Raw genomic sequence first — 26,664 nt, 5'->3', positions numbered from 1 at the left:
TTAAGGTTAAGAACAAATTTTCGATCAGGTCTCTCTCAACTTCTAGTGTATGTTAGCCATGTCTAAAAGCAAGATACTAAGAAATAAAGATGCCAGTCCTTCAATGGCCATAAAAACTCCCTTGAAACTTCTCCTTTCTCTGAGAATAGGAGCAGGGTCCTGGTTGGAGTCCAACTCTATTAATTGTATGGCCTGTGAGAATTTCCTCTCAAGGCTGTCTTGTACACCTCTTCAAAGCTGTGTGTTTCATTACCTGTCCTCACATCTGAGTCACCAAATCCACATTCTGAATTACCTGCTTGGTTGTTGTAGTTCCCCCAAGTTTACAGAATAATTACTAAGATGTGGTCAACGAGCAGTGGCAGTCTGACAAAATCTGTATGTTTACTTCTCACCAGCTGATTAAGTGGTAGGAAATTTAGTAAAAGTAGAAGCCATTAGTGAATTTCTGTTCTCTCACTCTAATTCACTCCAAATCATACCTGATGTTCTCTCTTTTAATGATAATAATGAAGATGAGGCATACAGTATTTGGGGAACATTCGTGTATTATTCTTTATTCTCAATTATTTATAAAAGGTATCTCAGTCAAAAGTTCTGAAATCAAAACAGGTCATGGCTTAATAGTAAAGTGAGGCAGAGTTTAAGAAAAGAGTTTATAATATAATGTGACTTTTAAAGATTAAAATGTGAGGGGCGCCTGCCTGGCTCAGTCAGTAGAATGTGCAATTGGTTTTTGTTTTTGTTTTTTAAGATTTATTTATTTATTTGAGAGAGAGAGAGCATGCACCTGCTTAGGCATGCCCACGATTGAGGAGAGGGGCAGAGGGTGAGAATCTCAAGCAGACTTCCACCCATTGCAGAGCTGGAGGCGGGGCTTGATCTCACAACCCATGAGATCATGACCTGAGCCAAAATCCAGAGTTGGTTGCTTAACCAGCTGCACTACCCAGGCACCCCAGAATGTGCAACTCTTGATCTTGGGGTCATGAGTTCGAGCCCCACGTTGGATGTAGTGCTTACTTAAATTTTTTTTTAAGTTGAAGATTAAAATGTGTTTTATGAATTACTAATTTTTCATTTGTTGCATTATATCTTTCTTATTTTTGTGCCTTTTTAAATTTTTTTTAAAGCTTTTATTTATTTGAAAGAAACAGAGAAGAGAGAAAGAGTGCAAGCAGGGGGGAGGTGGGGGGCAGGGAGGGGGGAAAAATCCCAAGCAGACTCTGTGCCCTGAGCGCAGAGCCCAGTGGGGCTCTATCTCATGACCCCAAGATCATGACCTGGGTGGAACCAAGTCGGACGCTCAACCGACTGAGCCACCCAGGCACCCCAGTTTTGTGTCTCTTTAATAATGCTTACTACATGCCCCACAAAAAAGAATCACCAAGTCACAGAATAATACAGTTAGCTAACAAACATTCTCAAAATTAAATATTACTAGTAATTGAAGAAATACAAATGAAAATATCAAGCTACCATTTTCCACCATTAAAAGTTTTTTGTTGTTTTCTTATTACAAAAGTATAACACGTCTTCATTGTACAGAATAAGAAAATAGAGAACAGAAGAAAGCACAGTGGCAGCATAATTAACATCTCATCATGTAGATGCCAGTCTTTGTTTTATCCGTGTCTAAGATTTACCTAACAGTCGGCTCCTATTGACGTGTACTTGAATTTTTGTTATTATAAGTAATGCTGCAATAAACACCCTGTGCGTGTTTTTGTTTTCATCTCAGATTATTTTGTTAGGACTAGTTCCTAGAACTGCCATTGCTGGGTCAAAGCATATGGCATTTTTAAGGGTTTTGATGATCTTTTCCCAAGTTGCTGACCAGAAAGGTTCTATCAGACGTGGGAGAGTACTGGCTCATGCGTCTTCTAATCCATGTTGTTTATGTTGTTTTCTTACCTTCACATTTTGATAGCTCCAATATACTCTCTCATTGTTTCAGTTTTTACTTCTTTGATTCATAATTTGAATATGATTCATAATTTGAATTCATAATTTGAATTCATAATTCAATGAACATTTTCATTATTTTTTAAAATAGGTTCCATGCCCAGCGTGGACCCCACATGTGAGGCTTGAACCCACGATCCTGAGATCAAGACGTGAGCGGAGATCGAGAGTCAGACACTCAACTGACTGAGCCACCCAGTTGCCCCAGTAATCAGGACATATTTTCCATGTCCTACCAAAATACTATAAAGAAAAATCTTCATTGCCAAATTAAGAGAAAACAAACAAAAGACACACACCAAAATGTTCAACAAAAGAAAAACAGATAAAAATGTCTACTTCTAAACAATAAACTGTGCAGCTATTAAACCATTAAGTATGGGGGCACCTGGCTAGCTCAGTCAGTGGAGTTGTGTGACTCTTGATCTCAGGGTTGTGAGTTCAAGTCCCATGTTGGGTGGAGAGACTACTTTAAAAAAAAAAAAACCTCTGTGTGCAAAGTATTTCAACTGACGTAGGAAAAAAAATGTATAATATTAAGTAAAACATTAGAATGGTAAATGTTTATGTGTAATTTGATCTACTATACAACTTAAATGTGGAAGAGAAAAACCAGAAAGAAAATATGCCAAAATTCAGTTGCTACTGCATGGTGATGGATGACGTTTAATATCTCATAATTTTTAATACTTGCCACATTTTTTATTATTAACGTACCACATTTGTGAAGAAAACACATTTCTGTTAAGTACACTACATACATGGTATAAGAGAGGAGAGGAAACTGTCCATCTGCAATTTGTGTATCATGTATTCTAAAGATAATATTAAAAATTTGATTTTGAAACAGCATAAACAGGTAACATAAATAAGATTCTGCTAAGTGGTTTAACAGCCACTTGTCAAAATGTTAAAAGTTCCACCTGCTTGAGAAGCTGACAATTGTTGGAATCCCCTGAAAATGTGAAATTGTTTACAATTTTTTTCCTTTTTAGGTTGCTGCTGTTGATCTTCTGGTTCCTGGAGTTGGAGAGCTCTTTGGAGGAAGCCTCAGAGAGGAACGGTACCATTTCTTGGAGCAGCGACTGGCCAGGTATTGATGAGACCTAAAAGAAACAAAATTCAGAAATTGGGGATGAGATGCTCGAAGGCAGTCTTGACAAGTTAACAGAGAAGAGCAGATGGGCCTCAGCGCCTGACTGACCTGGATCTCAGATTCTCTGTGGCCTTGAGCAAGTTGGTATGTGACCTTTCTGAGCTTCCCTTTCTTAAAGATTGGAAGTGTTATATGAAATAAGGCTGCAGTGATATGTGCCCACTATTTGGTATGTATCTCTTCCTATGAAAATTGCCTTTTTAAAAAGTTAATGACAGAAAACAACCTTAAAGCTTGTCCTTCATTTTCTCTCTTCTCTGTGTTCTTTTTTATTTACTCTAAATTATGATTAGGGACATAAACAAAGACTCCTATAAGGACATAAAGAAAAAACAGACTCTGAACCAGGGAAAGGGTAAAGATGGAGAAAGAAAGATACTAAAAATATCCACTAAACTAAAGTTTAGAATAGCAGTTTTCCCTTCCTCAGGTTTTCTGCTATGTAAGGGTCTTGATTAAGCTCTTTGAATAACTCATTTTAACTTGCTGTTTGAGACCTAGGAAATGAATCCATAAACACACAGAAAATGTTTTGGAGATGAGAAGTGGGGAATCATGTTTCTAATTGAACTACCACTCCTATGTATGCGTGGTCTGCCAACAAACCACAATGACTTCCTAAACTAACCAAGGTTATAAACCTCTATTTTCCATGGTTTCTACTGTTGCTGTGCCAGACTTAAAAAAAAAAGGTTTTCCCATGTTGAAGGCTTAGTCCCGCTCTCCTACTCTCCAGATAATACTGGGTTTCATAGTAACCCAGAAAAGCCATAATAGTTTGAAAATACCCTGTTAAATTAGCCATTTGTAAGGCCTTCTTTTCCTAATGGAGAATTGCTTAAAAAGTTGATGCTTTTCCAAGATCCCAACCTATAAATTTGTTGGGTAACTTGGTTTTGTAATCCCAATCATTTGAACTGCTCTATTTGGTTAGGGTCCAGAAGAAAGGAAATAAATATGTTCTGAGAGGCCTCTTTTTTATTAGACTACTAACTCCTTATTATTACTATAATGTTAGAAAGTCCTGGGAAAATCATGGAATTGAAGTAAAGGTCAAACTCCTAGATTGAAAGAATTTGAAGATTCTCTGGGTTTTTTTAAAGCACAATAAAAATCACACATGGCAAGAAACCTCATCTGTTGAAAGATTAATTGGTCTGTTTTCTTTGCTTGCTTCCTTCCTTCAGGAAACCTTTCCTCATAACATTACATGTTTACCTAATATCTGATAATATCCAAATTTATCTTTCCTAATGAAATGGTTATATGTCTCAGGAATCTATCTGTGACCTCTGCTTATGTTTTCTGTATATCTGATTTTTTTTCATAGTCCTTATCATTTCAGATGCATTGATCCCAAACACTTTTTTAAAGGGCTGAAATTAATTTCTTTTAAGATTTTATTTTTAAGTAATCTGTACACCTAACATGGGGCTGAAACTTAGAACCCCGAGATCAAGAGTTGCACGCTCCACCAACTGAGCCAGCCAGGCACTGAAGAGATGAAATTAATTTTAATGAGTACTAAGAGCTTAAAATTTTATTAACATTTTTCAAATTGGCAAAAAAACCAATTTGCAACCATATTCTGAGGGCAGAATCTATATTATTTTAATGTTATAGAATGAAATGTGTGTCTTTATCTCCCTTGTGTGTGCCTCCTAGCAACCTTAAGTAATAGTGCTTTTCTTATGTCGTAGGACAATAAGCTCATCTGAAATGAACCCCTTCTTTTGGGCTCTGGACTATACTTTCTTTCTATAGCATTTGTCATCTATACCACTTACTTGATAATACCTAGGACTATTGGTTAACTTACCTTTGTTACCATATTAAAGAGTCAGCTTCTTAACTATATTGCATGTTCTTTGAGAGCATAGGTTTTTGTGTGTACTTCTTTATTAAGAGCCCTTGCACACAACCCAGAGTAAATGTTTGGTGGTTAGTATCTTTATCTTATTGCCATTCTCTGAAAGAATTTTGTTATTTTCCTCTTACAGATCAGGACTAACAGAAGCCTACCAATGGTAAGAATGTGGTCCTTGATCATTCTTATTCTAGCTGGTGGTCTGATTGTTACATAGGTTTTACATGTATTCCCTAGGCACTATGGAAGAGTATTAAGAACAGTGAATAGGTAGGTTCTCAGAAGATTACTTATTCCCTTCAAGTGCTGGGAAATAGTAATAATATTGGATGCCATTTATTTATTATTGTGTGCCAGATAACTCTGTTAACATTTTAATCTTTTTTTTTAAGATTTATTTATTTATTTGAGAGGGAGAGAATGCAAGCCAGGGGAGGGGCAGAGGGAGAGAGAGAGAGAATACCAAGCAGACTCCCCACTGAGCATGGAGCCCAATGTGGGGCTCAATCCCAGGATCCTGAGATCATGACCTAAGCCAAATCAAGAGCTGGACACTCAACCGACTGAATCACCCAGGTGCCCCTTAATGTATATTTTCTTATGTAATTATTATAACACCCTGTGAGTTAGGTACTGTTTTTATCTCCTTTTTATTACGCCTCCAGACCTAAGGCCAAGAGATGTTAACTAACTTAACCAAGAGCACACAGAAGCATAGAGCTGGGGCTTTGTTCCTAACCATTATGCTTCAGTTTCTCTATGTGTGGAATTAGGGTTTGAGAGAAGTGCTCCCTAAAGTCTGTAGAAATCTAAGCTGCGTAGGGAAGATCACTTGTCTGCATTCATACATTTACGTCTCCAGAGTTGTTCTGGTTTTCTTTCTGCAGACCCTTTCTTCTTCAAGTATTTTTCAATGTATACAAGTTATGTACTTATATTTTTATAGTAGCGTTCCTTCATAGTAATTATTAATATTATTAATTGCTTTGCTGTCCTCAGGAGAAGGAAGAATCAAATTACACACCTGACTTTTGGTAATGGAAGAGCTAGGTTATAGAAATACCAAAAGCTTAAAATTATGTTCAGGTCATGACCCTTGAATGCCTTATTATTTACCAGTAGTAACCTTAGGCATACTTAATCTCTGAGTCTTGGTTTTCTTGGCTATAAAATGGAATGGTAATACCTACTGAACAAGATTATTGTAAGGATGAAATGAAACAATATAGGTTAAGTATCTACCTAAAATAGAACCTCAGTAAAAGCTAGTTTCCTTTCCTTTTCCTTCCTTTGTTCTCAGTCTTGTTATTAGGTAGATGAGCCTGACCAAGCAAGCTTATGCATTTTGCCTGCTTTTGTCTATCTACAAGATAATTTTCATAGTGTGTAAAAACTAGCTAAATCACAAATTCTGATTGCTGGTTAGATACGTTGAGGCCTTTTTGGTCTTTATTAATCATTTCAATACTATCTTGTCCCAACTAAAGTTTTCAAACTCTTAGGATCTCTAAATGAACTGTTATTTGAATCTGTTTCCTTTTATCTGATAATCATAGTATTTAAAAGGTAGAAGGGATTTTAGAAGTCTTTAAGTCTGCGATCTCTGCTAATGTTCCACTACACTGTGAGTAGTCACCCCAGGTGTCTAAGAATTTACTCACTTCCTATTTCTATATGCCATATGCAAATAACATATATAACTAGTTCCACAAATTTTGTACCATCTTTTCTATAATCTGGCTACCCTAGAATCAATTTAACAACAACCCAAAAAAAAAAAAAAAAAAAATCCAACAAATACGTATTTGTTCAAAAACTTGTTTTTTAGACGTGTATTTTTCTATATATTGAAGCAAGGGCAAGAAAAATGCTATAGACTTACTCTATCTGCTGAATTCAGTTTCCAGACATTTATGCCAGTGTTTTGACATCGATGTATGAGAAATTCAGAGACAGCTAAAGCTATTGCTAGACTTCTAGCAGCCAGCCCAGATCCTGCAGGTATTTGTGGCAGGTGGTTTGATAGGCCTTTCATCTCATTTTCTCAGTAAATGAAAGTATATCCTGCCCCCATGCCTTATGAACTTAAAGTTAATTCAGCTACAAAACATTTTATTTACTTAAGACTGTGCTTCTTCCATTATTCTTTTTTTTAAGGTTTTATTTATTTGTCAGAGAGAGAGAGAGAGCAAGCACAATCAGAGGGAGTGGCAGGCAAAGGGAGAAGCAGGCTCCCCGCTGAGCAGAGACCCTGATGCGGGGCTTAATCCCAGGACCCCAAGATCATGACCTGAGCCGAAGGCAGACGCTTAACCGACTGAGCCACCCAGGCGCCCCTTCTTCCATTATTCTTGATAGTTCTTAATAACTGAAGTTTTATACTAGATACTCCTGTTTATTGATCCCTTACTTGATTGTAATTCACCTTGTTGCAATTCATTTTTTATTTTAGAAAGATAAGCATTCAGTCTTAACTGCCTAAAATACCAATACATGTGGTCATTATTATTAATAGTGGGGAAATAGGTGATAGTCTTTTTTTTTTTTTTTTTAAGATTTTATTTATTTGAGAGAGAGCAAGAGAGAGCATGAGCAGGGAATGTGGGGCACAGGGAGAGGGAGAAGCAGGCTTCACAGGGAGCCTGACATGGGGCTTGTCGAGGGGCTTGATCCTAGGACCCTGGGATCATGACCCAAGCCAAAGGCAGATGTTTAACTGCCTTATCCACCCAGGCAACCCATGATAGTCTTTATTCTTGAAGAGTCATATATAGCACTTAAGTTTTATTCTAGAACTGATTTTACAGATCATTCAAGAAGCTCTAAACTTGATTTAATCAATATTGTATAACTAAAGAATTCCCCCACCAAGTGACATAATAAAAATACTTACAAAGTCTTCCTTCTTCTCTTCCTTTTGTAAAATAAATTTATCACAGGCTGGTGTGTTGGAATCTGAGTTTGAATCATGGCTGCACCATTTTCTAGCCATGTAACCTTAAGTGGAAATAGAATGAGTATAGATAAGCTTCAGAGCCTAGCTAGCCTTTCAGAAAAATGACTCTGGACTTATTCTACTATGTTTGAAGCACACAACTGGAAATTTCACTCTAGATTTCAAGAGTCTATTTTTGTGCCTTCAAACAACAAATCTTCATAGAGTAATGAAGCATCTACTCGAGAGCAGACACTGGAAATAAGACACAGTTCCTGCCCTTGATAGAGCTTACAGTCTATTCTAGTAGACTTAAAAATCTTAAAAAAAAAAAAAAAAAGACTTTTATAAGATATCAGGCAAAACTCTTCACCCTCTTCTGTGTATTGAACAGTATGATTTTAGTAAGAAAAAGAAGTATTAACATACTAAGAAATAGAAAACAAGTATATTTTCAAGAAAAATAGTAAAGTTATTAGAACATTTTCTGTAGCCTCATGAGGCAAGTTTTCTGTATATAAGTACATATATAACTTAAAAAGGATCAAGTGACCAAAGCCCATGAATGCATGACAGGACTTGCTGCTGTTTGTCTGAGTAACCTTGGACAGATCATTTTAACTTCTCTGTGTCCTTCACCTGTCCTTGGAGGGAAAAGATTTGTTTATCAAAATGATGTGGACGATAACAGATGATTGCAAAATACTTTTGAAACAAAATTCTATCATGACATCTGATCCAATACAGCATCTATAGGTGATGATTCTCTGTTTTTCAAAATCAGGTATCTGGACCTCCGTCGATTTGGATCTGTTCCCCATGGAGGTTTTGGGATGGGATTTGAACGCTATCTGCAGTGCATCTTGGGAATTGACAATATCAAAGATGTTATCCCTTTTCCAAGATTTACTCATTCATGTATTTTATAGCCGGAAGCCTGGTTAAGGAAAATCACCCCATGCCAGAGGTACTGCACATGAATATGCATATAGGAGAATGCATGTTTGAATTTTAGAAATGGAGAAGTTTTCGGTATGTGACTGTCATGCCATAAGGTAGAGCATATGAAAAATAGAAGTGATCATAATTTTCTTAGAAAGTTGAGAGCATTTCACGGAAAGATGAACTCCCTCAAAAAGAGGTACTTGTGGCAGGTAGAATCTCAAATCTGTTATGTCAATTAAGAAGAAATGAGAAGACTGAACTGTGGTCTCAGAGTCCTTTCAAACTCTCAAGACAGGATGAGATAGTGTATTTTAATTTGTCTTTAATCATTAGATCACTGCCCTGTGTGGCCTTTGAGAACCACTAGTAGCTAAAAAGAAAATGTTGGATCTTTTTTCATGTGCCATTTAACCTATGATAAATGCCCATCTTATTTTCATCACTTTACTAGACATCACAGAAGAAAATATTCCTTTCAGGGTCCTAACTGAGTTAATAAAGTTACTATTCTGAATTGAAATCTTCTTTCATCAGACTGGGTGAAAAAAGTGACATTTAATAACTGTTGATCTTTAATTATAAAAGCGAATGAGATGCATTAATTATCTAAACTAATGACTGTTATAATTTGTTTATAGTAGCTGTTTATAACTTCTCTAATAACCAATAAAATAGATTTTTGATACCTATGAAAGAAACATTTTTAAATTCCATTTGGCCTTTTCCCAGTGAAATTTGGAAGAAAGGTATTTTCAATGCAAGATGAGGATGCCAATATAGCTAAACTTAAAGGATGGGTAATTCTGGACTCAAAAAGTAACATCGCTATTAGAGTTTTTGAGAGGATTGCTCATTTGGGAGTTTGAGACCTGACAATTGTAGCGCTTTATGCATATGATTTTGGACAAGCCACTTAACTCTGTATGAGTTCATACGTCATTTTCCTCAGAGTTGATATAGCAGTTACATGAAAGTGGTGTATGTGTGTGTTTAAAACTGTGAAATGCTACACAAATTGTTTTTAACTCTTTTAGTCTTCATTAAGTTACATATCTATGACTTACAGCAAAGTTGTATACTCAGTAGAGTTTGTATGTATCAAATAAGGGTAAACGGCATGCATGCCTACATAATCAATTTTCTGTGTCTCATTAGATAATTTATCTTAGTTTATTTCCTAATGAGTGTGTATGTGCACTTTATTTCATCCTAACTCAAAGCAAACAACTGAAAATAACTGCAGAACCTTAGAGCTGGAAATCACAGAAGTCACTGAGATGTTCTCCTGACCAAACTTCTGCCCGATGCAGAGAGATCCTATACACCTGGGCAGCCTCTTCTTGGCAAAGTGCTCGGTATCCCACCAAATAGCTCATTCCGTTTCTGCATCTCCCTAATTGGTAGCATTTGCTGAGCTAAAATCTAGTTCCCTAGAACTTTAATAGCCTGGGCTTCGATACCAAGTTTAGGACAGGACAAAAGAGGTAATTAGGGCTTTCATAAAGCTTGCCTCAATCATGGGTTAGAGAGATAAATCCATTTGTTTGTTCAACAAATATTATTTGAGCTTATTCTATATGCCAAGAACTGTGCTAGGTGCTAAATAAATGATAGTGAACAAAACAGAAATGACCCCTGCCTTCATGGAATTTATAGTCTGTTAGAGAAGATACACAATCAGTAAGCAAACAAACGTATTATTTCAAAATATGACATAAGCTATAAAATTTTATAAAGAGCAGGGCAAGCATAGATAAGCTTGCTAGAGAAGGCATCTCTGAAAAGGTGATCTTTAACCTTAGGCCTGGGAGATAAATGCAGAAACCATTCTAAAACATTCTCAGCATCAGTGTTGATTTGACATTCAGGTCTTAATACTGTATTAATTTTGTGGAGTGAGAATCACAAACACAGGCCCCCAACCCGGAGGCACTAATATTTTCCAAGGCTATCAGGAATCATGTCTCCAGCAATTCTTGAGGAACCAGCTAGAATTCTAATGTCAACGTGATGGTGGGGCCTCCTAAATAACAGTGGTGCAAAAAATAGTGAATCAGGAAAACCCCAGGTTCCTATCCCATGCCGCCACCGATGTAGCTGTGGAGCACTGGTAAGCAAGACCATCTTTGTGGCCTCCAGTTATGTCACCTGTGGAACTGTCCTTCCCAAGTGCATCAACTCCAAGGATTCTTCTTCTGTCTCTTGATCTTTCAGGAATCTGTGCTGGAGATAGTCACTAAAAATAATTGATTTAGAGTCTAACCTTTACATTTTATTTTAGTACACATTAGGTCTCCGAAAATGTACCATGAAATCAAATCACTGAAAGTCTTACAATAGACTTTTAAGTGTGTTCCTTGTGTGTGTATGTGGGGTGGGAGAAGGTTCTTCTCAAATAAACCTTGTTCCCTGCCTTTTTGATAGTCTTCAGCAGTGTATTTCCCAACTTTCATACTTATTCATTCTTTTCCTCTACATTTGACCACACAACGAGTATCTAGTTGAAGCCAAACACTTGCCACTCATAAGAAGCCTAAAAATTTACATCTTTGGCTCAATATTTTTATTTTACCAATAATTGAACAACAACAAATACTGGTGTCAGACAAAGATGATGAAAATGCCAAAACTAAGCAGCAACAGCAGGAAAAAAAATTTAAAATGTCCATTTGTCAGCTAGTATGTGAATATCGAAATTCTATGGATAAGCAGCATCATATAATTGTGTGTATAATGAATAGAAGTGTAGATTTCATAGTTGAGGACTGCCTGTACTATACTAATATTCTTATAGGACTTAATTTGTGAGAGAAAAGGTGATTTGAGGGTGTTAATTTTTATTTGAGTAACCAGTTTCCAATGAGGGAAAAATCTGATTTTCTGTTTTCCCAAGATTTCCAAACATCTCAAAATAATAACCCCAGCCACCCAAGAAAGAGTGTATTTTGAAACTTAGAAATGGTTTTTCCATCATTAATTTCCATTCTCATTTCAAATTTTGAAGTAGGTGGAGAAAAATAGTTACTTTCCATCTGGCTGTCCTCTTGCCTGGGGAAGTTGTGCTGTCTTTTTTTTTTTTTTTTTCTTTTTTAGTCTGACAAGAACTTAATTGTGTGAGTGATCCATTCCAGATCTAGACATAACTCTCCCACCCTCTGACCCAGCCCAGAGACTAACTATCACAGAACAGCAAAGGAACTGTTTGACCTTTTGTCCCTCTCAGACAGGATCTGCCAGAAGCGCCCCTCTACAATGTTATACATTCATACTCTCTATAAATTGAATCTAGACATTCAGGCATGACTGAACAGGCATTGAAGATGCAATTGGTGAGATGGATTAACTCTACTCTTCTTTAAATCTCTTGTTTCAGATAATTATAGATGAAAGATGCTTATTTGGATTGGATTGCTATTTATTCATATATTTATTTTAGTAAGTGGTGAGGCAAGAACATAAAAATGCAGAGTTGAAAGACAGATTGGCCTGGATTGAATTGATAAGAAATGTGTGGAGCTTTTTGGCTTCTGATCAATATTTGTATTCAGTCTGCAATCTAAAGTATGTATAATAAAAAGAAAACAGGTGGGAGTAATATCTGATTGTAGTTTCTTCCCAGTGTATAGCCCAAATTAAAAGAAAAAGCATTAAGGACAGAAAATAACCTTAATCACCTGACACCAAAATGATTAATAGGACTTAGCATAAGATCTTATTAGATCATGGTCAACACGCCTCTAGAAACCTAGACATTCTGCCATTACTAGGAGCCCTGGGTTGCCCTTCTGATCAGCTAAGGCTACAGTTAGCTCTTATGCAGTTTGGTTTGAAGTCCAGTGAATTTACAGCCATTATTAGCACACCGTGTGGGAGTTCCTAGGGCAACTTTATGAAGAAGTCAGGAGTTTAGGTGGTTCCTAAACTGTCATTCAGGCAGCTATTGAATTAACATAGCTCATGACTCTTCAGTAACTTTATGCTACTTCTTTACTGCTCATAATTGTTATCATTTGAACGTTGCTTTACAGTTTACAAAATGGTCTGACGTATTCACAGTGTATTATAGACCTTGTTCTTTTGTAGCCTACTATGCTTCAAATTCATTTGATTTAATAAAAGATTCATTTTTTTGTTACAAAGATTGGTTATTAGAATTCCTAATATCAAGGAAGAGTAAGACTGCAAATAAAGTTCACCACTCTTAGCCTCCAGAGAAACTGAAAACCCAGAGCTTTGTAGTAACCAAAGAGTTTTGCATCTTCAGCCCCAGAGTTTAATGGACGTGTTGCAAAACACACACTTTGGCCTCTGATGTCCTTGTTTTGCACAAGGAGAAGAGACTTAAGAGTGTGCAGGGAAATGACGATTGAGTTCCAATGCATTCTAGTAAAGAGAAACACTGATAATGGAATATAGAGCCCTGGACCCAGCAGTGTACTTAAGCTTGCTATGCCTCATTTTTTTTTTTTTATGAGTTTATATTCCTATTTGCCTTACCTTCCTCTTAGGATCATCCTAGAATATACATAGAAAGACAGATGAAAGAACTTTGGTGGGGATTATTAATATCCTCCCCCAAAGTGATTAACCTTTGATATGTCAGGATGATGCTCTGAGAATAGAAATGTGGTAGGCCCATCCAGCAGAGGTTTTTCATGCTACACATACACATAGAAACAGCTAGAAGTGTGTTTTGCAGAACCTGGGCTATTTGCAGCTGTGAATCTCTGACTTAAAACCTCTGCACACTGGCTCAACAATAACCGCTTTGCTGTTTTCGTAGGATCCTGGATTTGAAAAATCTCCTAGAGATCTTATTTCTTTCCCTGTCTGTGATGTATAAACTGTCCTCTCCTGTATTTTCCCAGCTCCTGGTAGTTCACCCCCTCACTATCCCTTAGGTGAATAGGAGCTCTCCACCTAAGAGAGAACTTTTCCTATCCTTGGAGAACTCTGACCTGATATTACCAAAACCTGTGTAATAAGTTAGAAACACAGCAACACCATTTCTTCTCCCCAGCCTTCTCTTCTCCAGGATAGAATCTCTGAAGCTGCTCAGATGGACAGTCTGCCCTTCTCTGAATGGCTGCACCCCACTAGGGTTATTCATCAGGCGGTGGATCCTGAAAATGGGCCTTTCTCTTGGCAAAAAGGCTTCCCTCCACTGTCCACTCAGCCGCTACCCAAGTATCCTAGGATACGAGTCTTGATATTAGAAGAGCTTCAAAGTCTCCAGTGCCTCCTTGCCGGCTGTCTTACAGCCTGGAGAGGTGTAATAACTGCTGAGGAGTCCTAACTACAGTTTCAGAATGTTCAGGGCAGTCCCAACCCCCTTCATTTGAGGATCGCAGAAATGGATTTGGGACATATACACATTGGTTGTTGGAGAACAATACATTTTTTCACTGAAGATTCCCACCAATACACATTTTCTTTGCAGTGCCCCGAAAGGCAGGAACTCATTCCTGTACAGTTAGGATACAGTGATCTCTTTAAGTGTAATTTCCATCTTCCACACACTGCACTACAGGTTTTCACATCAGGAAACTGTTGGGTCAGGTTCCTGCCAGAAAATGTGGTAGATGTTCAGTGTCTTGGGAAGGGTATTAGACATAGAGGGAAAAGACTCTGATTTAAGTCTTGACGTTCTACTTTTGAGCTGTGGGATCTTGAGCAATTTATTTCATGGGTTTGAATAGGCATCTGCAGAATGAGGGTAGTCCTTATCGTACAAAGTATTATGAGAAACAAGGCTGTGTAAAAGGGTTTCATAAACTGCACAAATAGAAGATCTCCTGAGGGAAACCTTTTCAAAACTCAAAATCTGTATGAACTAAGATGTTTATTGCATGTTAAATGAAATAATTTATAGCCATTAAAAATTATAGAAAAAGTGTTAAAATGTTAAATTGTTGTTTGCAGTTACAATACTGTAAAATCTGTGTATGTGGACTAGAAGCATCTGGGGAAAAAATGAGATCAGCTCTTTTAGGGCAGTGGAACTGAGTACCTTTTTCTTTCAAAACCTCATTGGTGTTACTCAGTTCAGTAAACTTCCTGAGCACTCACTGTGCCAGGTCCAGTGCTAGACTCTGCGAAGACAGAGATAAATAGGACGTGCTCCTTGCCTCAGGGACTCCCTTGCGTGCAGTCTTTGTGCACTGTGAATAAGAATCACCTGGGGAGCTTATTAAAAAATTCAGATTACATTGGTCCTACCCTAGAAAGTCTGATTCAGTAGATGGAACAGCCCACAGTTTGCATTTCTGAAACAGTCACCCTGGGTGATACTAATGTAGGTGGTTTAATTCCACTCTGTGAGAAAGCTTCAGTGAGGTTTTAATATTTTTACAGTAAAAGATAATAATTACACAAATCTGCTCATTGAAGAACATACTATGTTGGATTGTTCTGCCTGCACCTTTGAGCTGGTTTTTATCCCTCTGTTTCAAGGAGGGGAAGCCAGCCCACAGAGTGATCTTACTCTCAAACCCATGTCGCATGAAGCCTACCACACCTCTTGACCTAGGATCTCTTCCTCCGTTTCTTGTCCACTACCTCACCCGTGGTTTTTTTTTTTTTTTTCTCCTATGCTTGTGTTTCTCTGCCACTCTGATTCCTCCTATGCCCAGTAATATATCAACATCCAGATTTTTCCCCTTCATTTCTCCAACTTACTCCCCAACCAGGTATGTCAATTTTATTGAAACAAGCAAACATATCTGCTTTACTAAGTTGTTCTGGAAGGCTCTTATGTATACGGTTAATGTTTTTCAAAAACTTAGAAGTGGTCTATTCATTGATCAACAAGCACAAAATTATCATATGTGGAAACTTTCATGTTTTGGTGCTGACTGTCATTTAGCTCTTGATTAGCTTTCTTCCAGTGAGTTAGCAGCCCTCAACAGATTCCTGTCTTGCCAATCGAGTTAGAGTATACCCTGCATTCTGATGCAGCACGACTTGTCTCCACATGCCTGTGAATAGGCTCGGGTGGCTTTCTGAGTCTACACACCTGTCACCTCTTAGTCACCCAGAATCAAAATATTACAACTCTAATCACACTGCCTGAGGCTGCGAGGCTTTATTTCAAGAGGGGTGACATTCCAAAATGCAGCTAGGATTTCTACATTTTCACATGTTTATATTACTTGTACTTCAAGATACCAATGGTTGGACAGTGGCTTCCAGACTCACTCCTTTCATTATGCTCCTTCAGAACCATATACAAATACTGGCCATCTTAAACTGTCATCTGTCTTCTGTGCCAGAACAAAAGCTCCGTAACACAGAGGAGACTGCCTCCATCTTTTTATCTGCAGTGCCTTGGAGAGTATCTGGCACATAGTGGGTACTGATTAAATAACTCTTGAATGAATTAGGTGTCATTGAGGTGTCCAAAAAAAAAAAAAAGAGGAAATATGTCCATCAGACCAAAGGAAAATATTCCTTAAAAAGTAATTCCCAAACTGGCTTTTCCCTCTTTCTGTGTCTGAACTATTTCATAAATTTTTAAACTAGCCCTTTCAGCTTAAAAATCCAAGTCTGGAGCCACTGCCTGAACATAGAACAAAGAGTCAGGAGTCAAAAGTATTCATGAGTTCAGTTAGTAACTGTCCTTAGGAGCTGTTACTGAAGCTGAGTTTCTAGGGCATGGTAACTTAATAGACTTCTCAAGAACATTGCTCTGTGGTTCATCATTATATAACCAGCACCTAGCCACGTGCCGTGCACACAGTAGGTGCTCAGTAAAGAATGAATGAATGTATTTGATTGATGGAAGAAATTCAGAAGCAAATACCAGATGAACTTAGAGTTGCTTAGATTTTCAGTTAGTGTTCTCTGCCTTGCTTTCCAAATCTAGACAGGCTTCTTGCCTCCAAATTGAAGTAGCTTAGGTCATTAGTTCAGCAAATGTTAATTAATGCTAACTCTGTGTGTCCCTCTGTGGGGCACCCCAAAACAAGCAAAACCTAAGATCTTACAGTTTCAGTTCCCATACAGCTGGTTGATAATTCCTCTGGCTCCCACCATCCTTTGAACATACCTCTGTTATAACAACATTGCCCACACGCTGCTATAGACATCTGCCTACCTATTTCTCTCCCCAGAAAGACCCTGAACTTCTTAAGACCCTGGTCTTACTCGTCTCTGTGTTCCTATGCTGAACTTGTAGTAGGTTCTAAGAAGATCTTCTTTGAGAATTTAACAAGGACATAAATGACCTTTCCTAAGTAACATGTATTCGGATATATAGTTTGTATTTGGATAAAAGTATATGCCTTTCTAAGTGTTTTCAGAGTTTCAAATGATAGGTACTGGCCACGTCCTGAACGAAACAAGATTGGTTTTCTTGCCTCTCTTAAATACTTTTCGAGGTGGCTTAGTTATCAAACCCATTCCTCCTCTGAGAATTCCCCCCCACCCCATCCTAGCCAATGGATTCCCAGCAGACATACTGGGGACAGGAGCTTCCCTTGCTGAATGGATGAGGGGTGGACACCTGACCAAAATGGGCCAGTCTCATTTTCTCTCAGAAAAATGGGGTTAAGAACACTAGAGAGTCTGGTGGTTGCTTGAACCAGGAATATGTAAATTTAGGAGATGTAGGCCAACCATGTGCCTCAAGAAACAGAGAAGGCAGTCTGCAGAAAGAAAGGCACATGCTCAGAGATGAAAAACCATATGGTCTGTGAGAGAGACAGACACACATATACAGACTGGCAGCCTAGTTTTTGCTATATTTAGTCCTCAGTTGCCAACCTTCCTGAGGCTAGATTATTCAACTTTTTCTTGTGTTCCATGGGAGATGCCTCATTTTCTTACCAATAAATTCCCTCTTTGGGCTTAAGCAAATTTAAAACAGTTATCTGCTTTTACAACTGAAAAGAAAACATTAATACACTATCTGACTTATGGAAAGAATTGTCATTACTTTTTTTGATTTGTAGTCTCATTACCTTTTAGTCATACCCACATATTATCCCAGAATATATGCTAATCAGGAAATTATGTAGATGAGAAATTCCTGATAAATAAAATGCCATAGGAGGGTAGGTGACTTCTTTGCTTTTCAAGTTTCTTGATTCCCTAAGTCATAAAAGCAGAAAACATGAATGGAGGCTTTTTTACAGAGAGGATTGGACAAATATCAGACCTTTCTTGAACTACAAAATTGGATTAGAGAGGTTTTGAAGAACCAATACAATTGGCAGCTTTGCAAGACATCTATTTTTGAAGATTCTTTCCAGAACTGTGTTAAGAATGGCTTTTGTCATGAGCCTTCACTGTGTTTCAGACTAGCCAAAACTGAAAACTGTAAGACACTAAAAAAAAGCGTGTGTGCCTAGAGCGACCCTGACCCTGCTGCTGGCTGGCCGTAAACAATGAGAGTAAGATAAAAGATTTTGCTCTTCAGAAACAGTTCCAAATGTGTGTAGAGCTTTGTGTACCACATCCATTCAGCCCTGGTATGCCGCATCCTGAATTGAGTCCTCACTTAAAATCATCACTTTGAAAACATGCATGGAAAATAGGGAACTGTGGACTGCTAAAATCGTCATTTGGTTCAGGAAAATTTTTCTGAAGAAAATCTTAGGGCTTTTTCCTAGAATGTAACAAAAATGTTAAGTTATAGTGATTACTGCCAACATATTTCTAATCACTCTAGGAAAAGAAAACAGCAACGAAAAAGTTTCCGGCTCTTTCCTCAGTCAACACTCTGGACCTTGGAGAAGCTTGCATGTAATTTGACTGCAACTACTTTCCTTTTTTAGTTAATTGTGTTAAATGTGCCTCATAACTCCTAATCCCATTGGGACTGTCATTTAGAAGGGGCTGGGGGGAAGCTGTTTTAATTCTGGCTTTTGTTTCAGCCACTAAGTGTAATACCACATGATTGTTGACCCAACAGTAATCCAGTTAAAAAACAGTCTTCAGAGTTACTGCATCATCAAAATTAACCCTGATTACATCAAATTATGTTGAAACAGACCACAGCTGTTTGCCCTGTTGAAGCAACTGCTTGAGAGCTCATCCAGAAGATACAGCTTGGTGTCAGGAAGATACATTTTGTTTTTTATTTTTGTTTCTCAACACAAATGTAGGAGGGAAACACTCTGTTCTTCCCAGAGTTGCTTGGTGGGAGTTGAAAACTTTGTGATACTCCAGAATCAAAAATCTTCTTGATTCCAAAATAGAAAAAAAAATGAGACCTTCTAAGGTTTCGGTTTTCTATAAGAAGGATGGAAGAAGGAAATAGAAATCTATTGAGTATGCTCTTGTCAGCAAAAAAGAAGTGGAACTTACTACTACAAAGAAGGATGGTGGGACTTTCTGAGATAGGCTGTATGCAGTTGTATGCTAAGACTGGCTTGTACCAGCCCATGAGAACAGATTGTGGTGAAAAATTTTGCAAGCTGATTGTTTAAAAAAAAAAAAAGAAAAGCATTATTAAAATTAAATAATTTAAAATGGAAAGTAACAAGTATCGGAGAAGATGGAGACAGATTGGAACTTCCATACGTTGCTGGTAGTGTAAAATGGTGTAACCCACTGCGGGAAACAGTTCAACAGTTCCTTAAAAAGTTAAACGCAGGCGCCTGGCTGGCTCAATTGGTAGAATATGTGACTCTTGATCTCAGGGTCATGGGTTTGAGCCCCACATTGGGTGTAGAGATGACTTAAAAAAAAAAAAAAGTTAAACACAGACTCACCCTGTGATCCAGCAGTTTGACTCCTAGGTATATACTCAAGAGTAGTGAAAACATACATCCACACAAAAACTCGTACAGGGATGAATGTTCACAACAACATTATGCATAGTAGCCAAAAAGTGGAAACAACTGAAATATTCAACAACTGAAGAATGAATAAAATGTGGTATCTCCAGTCAAAGGGATATTATTCAGCGAAAAAAGGGAAGAACCAATGGATGCTACAACACAGAGGAACCTTGAAAACATAGAAAGTGAAAGAAGTCAGACACAAGAGGCCACGTATTGTATGATTCCAATTACATGGAATATCCAGAATTGCAAATCCATAGAGACAAAGTAAATCAGTGGCTGCCAGGGGTTTGGGATTAGGGGAACGAGGAGTGACTGCTAATGGATATAGAGTTTCTTTCTGGGGCAATAAAAATGGTCTGAAATCAGACAGCAATGATGGTTGCACAACTCAGTGAGTATACTGAAAACCACTGAGTTGCACACTTTAAAAGGGTGACTTATGGGGAAAAAAAGGATGACTTATGGCCAATGAATGATAGGTTAATAAAAAAATTAACTCATAAACTTACAATTAAATGTTATAATAAAAACGGAATAAGTAATCAAAATTCACTAGTTACTAATTATTTCACTACATTTCACTGTTTGCTCTTGGCATTTTTTTCTACTGTATATGTTGGAAGTACTAAATAATGATGTATTACTTAGCATCTCTTAACTGTTCATACACATAAAGTTGATAGCTTAAAACTGGTCAGGGAGGTGAGGAGGTATAATATTTGCACCACAAAAATTGTCACATACTACAAATCAAGGCCACTGCCGCCACCACCAGAGAGCCAGTTTTTAAACATTTACCAGCACATCCCTGGCTGTGTGGGTCAGACAACCATTTTGGGTAACTGGTAGAATTAGTTAAATGAGATGGTCTCCTGTGGCCTTTGGATCCCCAACAAAACAGAAACTAGCAAATCTGCAAAGCCACTATGCATGCACTCGGTGCAGAAGAAAATGGCATTTCTGGTCACCTGTTGGGAGAAACCCACTTTGACTCAGGGGACATGATTTCTCACATATGTGGGTACAAGGGGCTAAGTGACAGCACCCCTGTAGGACTGTCAGAATGAGGCCAGCTATCAGATAAACCACAAATGATTTACTTCTTAGTCCCAGAGAGGAGAGTATCTGGGGAGTCTACACAACAGTGTTGGGGTTTGGAAGCCAAGGGTTAACAGTTACCTCTCTGGAGTCAAGAGAGAAATCAAAAGGTCTAAGGAGCCGATGTTTTAGAAATTACCCAAGGATTTCAACCACCCCTAAAAGTGAAACTGCAAAGGATTACCTCCACCTGCTCAGCCCTTCCCACGAGGCCAGTCCCTGCGGATTAAACACTCCAGCTGCTTATAAGTATCTTCACAGATACTATTTTCTGGTGTGGATGGATCAGAGACTCCTGGATGCTCCAGGAGTCCACCGCTCCCACGTGCCATCCTTTAAGGGTTTTTTGTTTTTTGTTTTTCATTCTCACAACATTCTGTGAGCATTGATTGTGTGCCTGATACCATGCAGGGAAGCTTCAGGGATATAAGAATAAGGAAGACACACCCTGCCCAAGTGTTTGCAGTACACTGTGATAACCTATACAGGTGCAATGTGAATTCAGAAAAACATGAACAACTATGCTGAGGAGTGGGGCTGGTGAGTTTTAAGGAAAGGGGTCTTGACATATGTTCAAGATCTAATGCAAGGTAGGAGTTCTCTCTGAAGGAAGTAAGGGGCCATCATGGAAAGTGTGGTTTGGAGTACGAGGGCACTTTCACAGGCACTTGACAAGTCTTTGTCCTTGGGAGAATATGGTAACTGCAGCATGATCTGTGAACGCAATGATGTACCACCCTCACCAGTGTCAGCAGAAATGTCCCAGAAGTCTAACTGCCCCAAAGCAGCACAGGTTCTAGTTTCTTACAAAGGAGAAATTGGGAAACTGGACTTGCTCAAACATTTCCCTATAAGAAAGTTTATTTCCAAAATATCTTCCACTGGGTGTAATGTCAAACAACTTCAGTTTTTTAGCAGCTGCAGACAGGGAGGAAACCCAATTAGGTCTTCAGCCACACCCCAAGCCCACTTTCAGATCCCAGTCCCCTTCATATGCCAGAAATGGATTTGAGTAGGTCACAGTAATTTGATGGAACCAAATGGGCTCAAAGCATCCCAGGGTTAAAAAGGCACACACCTCAACATTCATGAGAGTCCAGTGTCCTGAAAGTCACTAGCTGAGGTGGCTCAGCTGGCCACACTGACCTTGGCAAGCAGTACTCAGCTCTGAAATTAACCTGTCAACTAAATTGAAGGGGAGAAAAGGCAGCATGGCTAGGACACAAACATCCATCCCCCACCCCCAGTCCAATCACTGACGTCAAGCCTGGAGTGGGTGGTATTAATCACGCTAGCCTGGTGTGCAGTTGAGGACAACTCTCCTTCCAACCCGTTCCTGGGACCGTTCCATCAGCTATGCACCTGCCACTGGCCACAAACCCTCAACTCCCAGACAGGCACGGATGCAGGCTGTTGCTGACGACACTCAAAGCCAGAGTGCACCCTTTAGAACCCAGGCTTGGGGGTGGGGGGGGAGGAGGGAAAGCAAAACCTTGTGCCCATGTTTTCTTCCCAGGTGTGCGGTTCTCATCTCTGCAATGCTTCCTCCAGAGGAGCTCTCGCCATAAGATGGTCATTTCCTGAGGATTTAATGAGAAGATAGAATTAATGACCCAAAGCGCTCTTTGCAGCCAGTCGTTAATTCCCCCCAGGAAATACCCATGGTCTTTAATCAAAATTGCCTAAATTATAGACTAGTGATGCATGTCCTCACAGGTTTGGGGGCTGGGGTTGGGGGGCTGTCATCCCTACTGGTTCCAATAGATGGCGCCTATCCTCATGCAAATAAATCACTCCTAATTCATTTCCACTTCTCACCAGCGAAAACCAGAGGGCATTAAAAAAAAAAAAGACGGCGGGGAGTGGAAGGCCCAGACAGGAACGTTCTGTCCGAGGGCTGTTCCCAGGCCTGGCACACACTTCAGGCTCAGACTGAGCCACAGCAGCCAAGAACCTCAGCAGCAGTCCTGCCTCCTATGTTTGCAGCCTGAGCTGGGTGCTGGCAGCTAAGTAATGATAAAGGTGGGGTGGGGGACCAGAGAGCACCAAGAAGAGCCCCTTTTTTCTAACTTTTGGGAAAGAAACGGTGTGTTCAGAGAAGACTTCCTGAAACTGATACAAGTTTTCCCCACTATCCAAAAGTTTGCCTTACACCCCTTCACTTTTACAAAAGACCCACATTACTACTTGGTTTTGCCCACCAAAAGAAATTCGAGGAGGATTTTCACTTTTAGGAGATGTTAATTGCTTCTTCACTTTACCCCATGTCAGCTTAAGGGGAAGTTTCATGGGAAGGGACCACTTTTGGGTTGCTGGGAAGACCTGTTACTCTGTTGTCTTTTGAGGCCCCTCCTGCCATTGGCTCAGAACATCACACTTTTCTATATCCACATGGAATTGTAAATAACGGGGAGCAGAGGGTCTTTTGCAAAACAACATAAGACCCTCAAGAGCTTCTGGCAGAATGCAGCCCATGCAACTATCAAAGGGTATGTATTAGAAGACTACTCTTCTAGAGAAAGATAAAGCATATGTATGCCTGACTTGCATCATACACCTCAGCTGCAAACCATGCAGACTGCAATCACTGAGACTTGGCACCATGACTCAGATGTGAATGAAGTCAGATTGCTTTATTTTGGTTGGGAGTCACCGCCTCCTGATTGATTTGGCAGACTTGACTATTTTGATATTTGTCTCAGAGGGTTTCAAGATGCTCAAAGTAAGAGGTTAAAATGGCTGTAATTCTAGTAGTGGCCCTTCAGTGTGGCTTAAAGATTTCTAAATTGGAAGGCTAAGGGAGCTCTGGTCCCAGCCATAGCCTGATGGTTCCGGCTTTACATTCAATCCAGCAGCTCACTGGATAGTGAAGAAAGTCAATGAAATGATGGGTGCAGGGGAGCTGATCTCTACCTCTCAGGATGCTTAGAAAAGCTAAGCATATAGTAAAGGATTAGCATTTACAAACTGATTGAAGAGAGTGAACTTTCTCCAACCCAGGCAAGATCTGTAAAACCAGAACAATGTCCAACAGCTTGAAACAACTAGCTTTGCTGCACAGAGACAGGAAAATGAGCAAAAATAGCCTTGGTCTTAAGTTGTATGGGAAGTGTGAGATGCTGTTTCTCCCACTCATCTGCCCCACAGCACAGCACCCTATGATGAAATGGGTTACTATCCACTTCTCAGAGAAGTTGGGGGAGGACCTACCTATTAATGCTGCTCCTAAAGGTACTTTGTGAGTTGAAAAGAGCCCCGACCAAAGGTGGGTGTTTTTTTTCCCCCTCCATCCTCCCCCTGAAGTACTGAGGTTATCAAGTGTGTGCTTACACATACTTTATTTCAGTTAAACCTCACCACAATGCAGTGAGAGAAGTATCATCAGATTCCAATTTTCATATGAGCCCCAGAGAGGTTTTATAACCCGTGTCAGTGATTTGGACTCTGGGGAATTTTAACCCCAATTTCTTGTTCTACACCACCTTGCCTTCTAATTCACTATGAAATAGATTGACTCACTTTCACTTCGATCCTGCAAATCACACGAATTTTCTTCTCCTGAATTGTTTTTCCCAGAGGCAATGCAGAAGCCAGCTGGACTTTATTTGCTGGTAATAAGAGGCCCCCAAGTTGATCGGTAGACACTAAAGCAATTACCCCACTTTAAATAGCAGATGAGCAAGACCACCCTCACCACACCCCCAGCCACAGCATTAGAAACTTGCCGCTCTATTGCACAAGCTTTGGGACTTTAGGCTATCCGCAAAATGGGAATAATACGGCTCGCCCAATTTGTAGATTTGTGAAGACAGTCATGTAAACAAGGAATATAAAAGCGCCCAGCACGTAATAGTCTCTTTGCTTCTCCCGCCAAGGGGGTGCGAGAGTTAATGAAACTCTTGCTGGGAAGCGGATCACTAATTTCTGCCAGAACCTGACCCACTGAAACCTGAAACTCGGAATGGATAAGAAACGCGAGCAGCCCTTGGGTCCCTGCCTGACGACCCTCTGTGAAAAATCGATTCGCGATCGAGGGCGCGCAGCCCCTTCCCTTCACCCCACCCCCACCAGGGGCGCGGCCGCCTCCTGCTTGCTGTTGAGGCTTGGGGCGGAGGGGAGCAAGACCAGGGGGTCACGGCTGGCGGCAGGCTTCGGCGACCGAGCAAACCCCGGGCCTCCCGGCTCCCAAGAAGCGAGGCGGTTTGCGTCTTTGAAGGCGGCCCGCCGGGGGGCGCGGCGGGCTGTGGGCGTGGCGAGCGCGCGCCGCCCTTTTTCCTGCTGTGGCGCTCCCACCGCGGCCCGGCTGGGAGTGCGCGCGGGCGCGGGCGCGCGCAGGGAGAGCGGGAGCGCGCGAAGCGGCCGAGCCCGCGCCGCGCCGCCTCGTCGTCGCCCCGCGGCCGCTGGCCGCCCCGGCCCCTCCCCTCCCCCGCGAGCTGCGCACCGCCGGCCGGCTGACCCAGCGGCCCGCGCCCGCGCCCTTGTCTGCCCGACCCCGCGGCGGGCTCCAGGCGGCCGGCAGCATGAGCGGCGGCGGCGACGTGGTGTGCACCGGCTGGCTGAGGAAATCGCCCCCCGAGAAGAAGTTGAGGCGCTATGTGAGTGCGGGCGGCGAGCGGGTGCGGCGGCGGACGGCGCGGGTTGGGGGGGCGCCCCGCGGCCTGCCCAGGGGCTGGGGGCTCCGGGAGGGGCGGCGCCGAAGGGGAGGGCGGGCCCTGGGGTCCCGGGGGGGCGAGGAGCGGCCGGCGCGCCCCGCGGCTCGGGGCTGTGTGGGGCACCTGCACACCTGTCACAGGTGCGCCGCGGAGGGGCGGAGCGGGCGGGCGGGCAGGTTGAGGCTGCGGCTCCCTCTCCGCTGGGCGGGCGCGGCGGCGGCGCCTCCCCAGCCAGCCTCCGTGTAAACTAAATACGGTATTGAAGTTTGTATTGATTGTTTTTGGAGACCGAGAGAGTTGATTCCCGGGGCTTGGGGGACCATAGTAACCCCGGGCGGCTTCAGCCTGCGGGGCTGGGGGAGTGGGCGGGAAAGGGGGGCGCAGTCTGCGGGGCGGCGCAGCCCCGTCCCCACAAAGGGCGAGGCGCCTCACACCCTTTCCCCCTTGCCTTTCTCTGCCCGCCCCTCCCGGGTGACCGCCTGCTTCCTTCCAGTCCACAGCCTCTGCATCACGGGCAGCGTCAGCGGCATGTGCAGCTCTTGTATTAAGTGACTCATTTGTTTGTCCCCCTTCTTTCCCTTTATTCTGTATGTCTCTCACATACATCCCCCCACCCCACCCCACGATGGTGACACTGCAGTTTGGTCTGGTATAACTGGCCCAGGTTTTGTGCGGTCCTAGGTACCTGGGGTCGGGAGAAATCCAGGTTCTCAGTTGCCAGGTGGTGCTCACCGACGGTGTTTACCGAAATTGCTGGGACAGCCTCTCCCTTCTGGGTGAGAAACTGGCAACATCGAGGGGAAGGTGGTATACAGTCTGGTGCTGACTGGTGAGGAGGTCTGGCTAACACTCCCCCCCTCTCCGTCCCGTGCCTTGCCTGATGGGGTCAAAGTACAAGATCGTGCTAATTACAATCAGCCCTGGGCTCTTTGCGGGCGTTTGGAAATGGAAGGTCGGTAAAAGGTGTCAAGGTCTCTTCACTTGCCTATGAAATGCCCTTGTTACACTGACCCTTGGTGCTGGACTCTCTGGGATCATTCCCACAGCATGAAAGTGAGCTGTTGCCTTCCAGCTGCAGTGCATCAAGGGAGCTCTGAATAGACCCTGCCCTCTGTCAGCTGCACCAGTGGCTGTCCATGGGGGGAGAGGCAGAAGCTTACCAGAGTTTCCTGTCTTGGCTCCCCTGATCAGAACTGAGGGACTTCTGGCCTCTGGATTGAGGAAGTGACATTCTGTTTTTCAAAGGAAGTGTTGTT

At 41.1% G+C, this 26,664-nt stretch overlaps 2 protein-coding genes and 1 long non-coding RNA gene across 4 annotated transcripts in view; 2 read left to right on the top strand and 1 right to left on the bottom strand.

The window, feature by feature from the left end:
• Positions 1 to 9,382, top strand: part of NARS2 (asparaginyl-tRNA synthetase 2, mitochondrial) — a 125,837-nt gene extending 116,455 nt beyond the window's left edge. For both annotated transcript variants that reach the window (XM_078058600.1, XM_036113222.2), the window contains 3 exons: positions 2,961 to 3,058; positions 5,122 to 5,148; positions 8,708 to 9,382. In XM_078058600.1, coding sequence (XP_077914726.1) covers positions 2,961 to 3,058; positions 5,122 to 5,148; positions 8,708 to 8,852 — 270 coding nt within the window. In that variant the 3' untranslated portion in view covers positions 8,853 to 9,382. The remainder of the gene's footprint in view (positions 1 to 2,960; positions 3,059 to 5,121; positions 5,149 to 8,707) is intronic.
• On the bottom strand, positions 531 to 26,664 carry LOC118549116 (uncharacterized). The gene is made up of 3 exons (XR_004923913.2): positions 26,569 to 26,664; positions 22,249 to 22,336; positions 531 to 3,071 (listed from the first exon to the last, which is right to left on the bottom strand). It is a non-coding gene; the product is annotated as an uncharacterized LOC118549116 (long non-coding RNA).
• GAB2 (GRB2 associated binding protein 2) overlaps positions 25,137 to 26,664 on the top strand; it is a 181,322-nt gene continuing 179,794 nt past the window's right edge. Inside the window, exon 1 of the mRNA XM_036113177.2 lies at positions 25,137 to 25,351. Coding sequence (XP_035969070.1) covers positions 25,277 to 25,351 — 75 coding nt within the window. The 5' untranslated portion in view covers positions 25,137 to 25,276. The remainder of the gene's footprint in view (positions 25,352 to 26,664) is intronic.

Source organism: Halichoerus grypus, chromosome 11 (assembly GCF_964656455.1).
Source record: "Halichoerus grypus chromosome 11, mHalGry1.hap1.1, whole genome shotgun sequence".
Classification (NCBI taxonomy): domain Eukaryota; kingdom Metazoa; phylum Chordata; class Mammalia; order Carnivora; family Phocidae; genus Halichoerus; species Halichoerus grypus.
The sequence above is the reverse complement of the archived record's forward strand: the minus strand, read 5'-3'. Positions and strand labels throughout refer to the sequence as shown.